Below are 6,634 nucleotides of genomic sequence, written 5' to 3'. Positions count from 1 at the left end.
ACGATACGGGAGTCTTTCGTGACGAGGTTAGATCAAAACATCTTGCATCCTTGACTTTGTGCCAGACAGGGACGATGTTTTGAAAGTTTCCTGGAAAGCTGACTGCCAGGAAAAAAAGAAGACACCCCCTCCCTGCCCCCTCCTAACCGTCAGCAGGATCGTTCCTGGCAGGAAGACATCTGGACACACGTGACACCCTGTTGCCGGGCACAGGGCTGCCTTTCTGTCTGTCCTGTGTGTTTTGATCTGGCTGTAGGTGTTGGGGTGTGAGGGTCGGCTGGAGGTGTTGGGGTGTGAGGGTCGGCTGGAGGTGTTGGGGTGTGAGGGTCGGATGAAGGGGCACGCTGCCTGACTGTCACCTGTCGTGTTGTCCTCATCCTACGTTCGTCATGGTTCATAAACAGTGAGTACACCGCCTTCCTGCCTTCCTTCCTTCCTTTCTTCCTTCCTTCCTTCCTTCCTTCCTTCCTTCCCTCACTCCCAGGGAAAGACAAAAATATATACACTTATGCATCGTCAGTTTATTCGTTAATGATGAGACTTTGTTGTCGTTGTTGTGTGTGTAATCCTGTCCCTGAGAGAGTAAGCGGGGAGAGAGACAGACAGACAGACAGGCAAAGGCAAAGAGAGAGAGTGTGTGTGAGACAGACAGACAAACAGACATAGGCAAAGAGAATGAGAGTTGATAAAAGTTTGTTCAGTGGGAAAAGGAAATACAACAATGTTGAATGTTTCTGTGTTGCAGCCGATTTAGTGAAAATATCATTCATTACAAAAACCACATTTATTATACGTCTGCTTTATGTGATCCCTGCTTCATTGATGCTGTGTATTGTCCTTCCACCAATTCAAATTCCTTTAAAGCTTAGTGAAAAAAAACCATGTATCATAAGGTAATCCCTTAGTGTGAGGTAACTGAAAAAAGAAGGTAACCCATTATTGATGAGGTTTTGTTGGAGTTGTGTCTGATCATACCTCAGAGAGACACAGAGAGAGAGCGGGAGGAGGGTGTACTATAGGTTGTTTGTTGTGTTGATGTTGATGATGATGATGATGATGATGACGGATTGTTATTGACAAGGTCAGTGTTGTTATTGTGCAGTGTGTATGTGTGGGTGGGTGGGTGTGTTAGAGAGAGAGAGAGAGAGAGAGAGAGAGAGGTGTGTGTGTGTCCAGTCAGGTGATGTGAGTCAAACTCCAGTCCTGTCGGAACAAAACGTGATCGGCATACGTTACGGCAGGAAAGTGATAGGGGTGCAGGCCTACATATACAGTATCAGGAGATAAAGTGCGCGGTCAGGACACTTGTTTATACATATTTTACGATGATCATAATTATCATGATGAAAGTAAAAAGAAACACAAACACATTCGCACGCGCGCGCTCGCACACACTCACACACACACACACAGCTCTGACCAGTCCATTCATGACCATCCACCAGCACAGAAACAAAACCTCACGGTTCCCGTGCACTCACTCAGTGTATCTCTGGACACAGGTCACAGTGCTTGGGTCACTGTGACTTTTTTCTGCACCACCCCCCACCTCCACCCCCAACCAACCACCACCACCACCTATCCCTTTGCCAACACCAACACCGCTCCCTACCCCTCTCCCGCATCAGTTCCCCCACCCACACACACACACCCATCCCATGCATACTTTTCTGCCAGAGTCTGACCCAGCTAGGAATGCGACAAAAAAAAAGGTCAAAGGCTTTCTGGCGCACAAAAACAAGGTCTGGCTCATTTTGCACGTGCGCGCAGTAGAGAGAGAGAGACAGAGAGAGAGGGGGGGTGGGAATGGAAGAGAGGCGGGTGATGCAGGCGTGGCGGTGGGTAAGATAAAACAGGGATGGTGTGTTTGTTGTTTGTGTGGGGGTAGGGGTGTGTTTGTTGTTTGTGTGGGGGTAGGGGGTGTTTGTTGTTTGTGTGGGGGTAGGGGGTGTTTGTTGTTTGTGTGGGGGTAGGGGGGTGTTTGTTGTTTGTGTGGGGGTAGGGGGTGTTTGTTGTTTGTGTGGGGGTGTTTGTTGTTTGTGTGGGGGTAGGGGGGTGTTTGTTGTTTGTGTGGGGGTAGGGGGTGTTTGTTGTTTGTGTGGGGGTAGGGGGTGTTTGTTGTTTGTGTGGGGGTAGGGGGTGTTTGTTGTTTGTGTGGGGGTGGGGGGTGTTTGTTGTTTGTGTGGGGGTAGGGGGGTGTTTGTTGTTTGTGTGGGGGTGTTTGTTGTTTGTGTGGGGGTAGGGGGTGTTTGTTGTTTGTGTGGGGGTGTTTGTTGTTTGTGTGGGGGTAGGGGGGTGTTTGTTGTTTGTGTGGGGGTGGGGGGGTGTTTGTTGTTTGTGTGGGGGTAGGGGGGTGTTTGTTGTTTGTGTGGGGGTAGGGGGGTGTTTGTTGTTTGTGTGGGGGGTAGGGGGGTGTTTGTTTGTTTTTTGGGGGGGCTAGGGAGGTGTTTGGTTTTTGGGGAGAGATGGGGGGTGGGGGTGGCGGGGCGGTTGAGTGAGGTGGAAAGGGGTGGGGAGGTTGTAGTGGTCAGTACGCTAGTCTTCTATTGTACTGGTGTCAGCAGTGTTCATTACTCGATCCTACTAGGTGTATAATAATGCACATTATCATAAAAAAGAAGACATCTATGTCGTGCAACATTTTTTTAAGAACTCACACGCACTCAGTGAGACAGATCAGAGGTTGGTTTGAACAACAGTTTATTTCAAAACGTCACATTACAAATACAACAAATTCCACAGGACAATTTGAGTCTTACATAATGACCTGTCGAAACATACATGTAGAAACTCTGAACCGGTGACGGATGTATCTGCTGGTAGATCACAGGTTGAGGTTTGAATACTTTACTGACCCCCGAAAACGGAGTGTGGCTGCCTAAACGGCGGGTTTTTAACGGACATTGGGGTAAACACGCCTCTGTAGATATTATTGAAGGGTGCAAACAGCCCACGAATGCAGAAGAAAAATTCTTCATTGCTCTGTGTGTGTGTTTGTGTGTGTGTGTGTGTGTGTGTGTGTGTGTGTGTGTGTGTGTGCTCGCGCGTGTGTGTGGACATTCATCTCCTAAAAGGATTTTTTTTTTTATCTTAAGTTACAACTTTTCTTCTTTTTATCTGGCTCATATAATATTAATATATTACGAAGGCAAAACCAAAACAAGCAAGCAAACGAACAAAAAGCTCAAGAAATATCAGTATCGCTTTTGACACAAGTCTCCGTTGTGGTGATGTTAAACACCTTTTTTTAGTTGATTTTTTAGTTAACTTCCTTCTTTTTAACCTTTTAAAACTTAAAAAAATCTTTTTAAATTTCTTTTTTTTTATATGAAAAAAAAACACTTTTATACTTTTTTGGGGGATAAATGTTTTTTTTACTTTTTAGACTTTTAAAAAAAATTTTTTAAAGAAATTATATGTTAACTTTTAATTTTTAAAAAAAGTTTATTGTTTATTTTTAAATGTCTTCGCGAAGGACTCAAAGCGAGAATGGAGGAGAGAGAGAGAGAGAGAGAGAGAGAGAGAGAGAGAGAGAGAGAGAGAGAATTTTTTAATCAGTATAAAAAAATGAACTAAAAACCCCTTGGTCACGAAGTTACCTGGCGGGCACTTTATCATGGGACATGGACATGGTCCCTCCCTCCCCCTCCCCCCTCCCTCCCCCTCCATCCCCTGTGGCCTCGCAAAGAAAGAAAGTTCTGTTTGGTTGTCGGAAGTTGTAACCGCAGGCGATACTTTTTTCCCCAAAAAGTTTATAGCGCTGAGGAGGAGGAGATTGAGTGACCAAGGCAGCACTGACCATGACGTGTAAGGGTGTGGGGAGTCAGTGTGGGGGCAAGGCAGGGGAGGGGGGAGTGGGGACTGAGCAGGGGGGGGCGGAGGGAGGACACACAGGGAAGTTGTTCGTATTTTAGACAGGGCTACGTTTAGGATAGGCTGTATGGATTAACTTTATATAAAAATCAAAAAAAGAATTTTTTTCTTTCTTTCTTTTTCTAAACCTGTCGAAAAACGTGATTTTTTTTTTTTTAAAGCTCGTACAGCGTGCGTTTTGTTGTTGTTTTTTTGTTTTTGTGGGGTTTTTTCGGGGGGGGGTTATGGGTTTTTGTTTGCTTGTTTGTTTGTTTGTTTGTTTTTCCATCAACCATGGATGTGTGATCCCCACAACAACAAAAAACAAACAAACAAAAAACACATGAAATGATAGGCCAACCAATTGAATGCAACACTTCTTTTTCTAATTCAAGAAAAGAAGATAAATATATACATGAAAAGGAAAAGAAAGGAAAAAAAATGTGTGCCCCTTTGCGGATTATCAGAAATAATGATAATGATGATATAGTATGTATCATGTTGATATTAAATAAATATATATATATAAAAAATAATAATAACACAACAATAATGATAACAACAACAATAATAATAATGATGATAATAAAAATAATAAAATGTATAATGAAAATAAGAACCTAGTAATAGAAGGCTGGTCCTTTTCACTGTGGTTTCCTCTGAGTGTTTTGAGCGGTCACACATCCCTACACACTGCAAGGCTTTTCGGGGGAAAGGAAAAAGAAAAAAGAAACAGAAAAAAAAGAACAGAAAAATAATTAAAACAAAATAAGATGAAATGAAAATAAAATGACTGTTGTGTTGTGTTACTCTTTCGTCACAACAGATTTCTGTGTGAAATCGGGGCTGCTTTAGTGCAGTGCCACCCCCTGCTGCTTTTCCCCACTACAAGTCTGGATTCACCAGGTCTGTCCCTAGTCGTTCTTGTTAGTTTCATTCACTTTGTGTGTGTGTGTGTGTGTGTGTGTGTGTGTGTGTGTTTGCTCCGCGTGAGTGTGTGTTTGCGTGTGCGCGAGTGCTTGTGTAAAATGTCTTCTTTTTTCTTTTTTTCTTACTTTTTTTTCTTACCTTTTTTTCTTCTTTTCCCTTTTTTCTTTTTTTTTTTCTTCCTTTTTTTCTTTTTTTTCTTACTTTTTTTCCCTTTTTTCTTTTTTTTGTTTTTTTTCTTCCTTTTTTTCTTTTTTTTTCTTACTTTTTTATCCTTCTTTTTTCTTACTTTTCCTTTTTTTCTGCTGGTCACTCCATCTCCGCAAGCTGTTACTCAAAACATGTCCACTCAACTGACAAACCGACCGCTATTATATGGTATAAATACAGTGTGTGTGTGTGTGTGTGTGTGTGTGTGTGTGTGTACATATGTGTGTGTGATAGCTGGTTATGGCTGCAGGTAGGTGAGTGGACGAAGTTAACACGGGCATGTGTTGAAGGTTGAAGTGTTTTTGTTCTTTTTGTCACCACTTTGCCACCACCACCACACTCCCCCCCCCCTCCCCCTCCCTCCCCCACCCCTCCTCGCCTTCCCCCAACATCCCCATGTTACCACCACCACCATCCGCCCCGCCCACTCACACTGACGTAACGGTAATGGCGTGACAGTTATTGTTTGTCAGGTCTGTACTGTCCCTGGAGCTTTTTGTCCGGGGGGGGGGGGGGCGGGGAGGGGGGGGGGCAGGGGGGGGGGCTTAGGCTTTAGCCTGCTGGTGGGAGGCAGTGAGGGACCCAACAGATGTGGCTCTGTACTACTCTGTTCGATCGTTATAAACCGATGTGCTGGTGCTGTGGTGGGAGAGAGAGTTTTGTGCACACATTCTCTCTCTCTCTCTCTCTCTCTCTCTCTCTGCGTGGTAGAGTACAGCGTTTTTGTATGACTGAGGGATTCAGGATTTTTTCTTTTGTGTGTGTGTGTGTTTTTTCTCTGCCTGTTGTTGTTGTTGTTGTTGTTGTTTGTTGGTTTTTTTGTTTTTCATAAAATTATTTTGGGTGGTGGGGGTGGTGGGATATTCTTAGCTCTCAGCAAGTCTGTTTTTGTTTCTCAGTCTCTGTCTCTCTGTGTTTCTGTCTGTGTTTGTTTCAGTCTCTGCCTCTCTCCCTTTGTCGAAAACACACACACACGCGCGCGCGCGCGCGCGCGTTTCGAGTTTTAATTATCCTTTCACTCCTATTGGAGTATGGAGGATTACTACAAAATAAACTTTTCATGCCCAGAACAAACATTTCCAAATACACAACAATGTCACATAAAAGTTGAGTCTTTTAACTCCAAAAGTATAACTAGGCAACATTTGCATCTTACTTACAGCTAAAATTACTTTTTTTGCCTCCTTTGAGCATATTGCAAAAATTAAAAACCGATTTTGGAGACAAATATTTTTTAGGAACATATCTATTTCGTAACTGATTATAATTGGGACATTCCATTATAAAATGAAGCTCATCACCAATCACAGACATGTTACAAACCTTTCAAAGCCGTAACTCTCGTGGTATGCCTTTGTGTCTCCCTGTTTCTATTTCCAGCTTATGACTACTACTTCGATATCTGAAGAAGCTGATAACGTAATTATCAGGCATTTGACTCATATATGTTCTCTACCAAATCCACTTTCGAAATTTCGATAAAACAAACATTTACTACTCGCCTCTAGAGCATGTCTCCATTGATTTTGAAAACTATCTCTCAAAGCAATGTTTGCATTCTTGCAGAAAGATTCCCTCTCCAAGAAGAATTGAGCATCCCAAACACAGTCATACCCTGCTTCTATAAAAATTTGTCTGATACAAC

The 6,634-nt window shown here is 43.2% G+C and overlaps 1 protein-coding gene across 1 annotated transcript in view; it reads left to right on the top strand.

Annotated features, from left to right (window-relative positions):
* Positions 1-272: 272 nt before the first annotated feature.
* LOC143276874 (uncharacterized) overlaps positions 273-6,634 on the top strand; it is a 61,071-nt gene continuing 54,709 nt past the window's right edge. The window contains exon 1 of the mRNA XM_076581530.1: positions 273-403. Within this exon, the coding sequence (XP_076437645.1) occupies positions 390-403 (14 nt within the window). The 5' untranslated portion in view covers positions 273-389. The remainder of the gene's footprint in view (positions 404-6,634) is intronic.

The sequence above is a fragment of the Babylonia areolata genome, chromosome 33 (assembly GCF_041734735.1).
Source record: "Babylonia areolata isolate BAREFJ2019XMU chromosome 33, ASM4173473v1, whole genome shotgun sequence".
Classification (NCBI taxonomy): Eukaryota; Metazoa; Mollusca; class Gastropoda; order Neogastropoda; family Buccinidae; genus Babylonia; species Babylonia areolata.
Note: the sequence above shows the minus strand (reverse complement) of the source record. Positions and strands in the feature narration are given on the sequence as shown.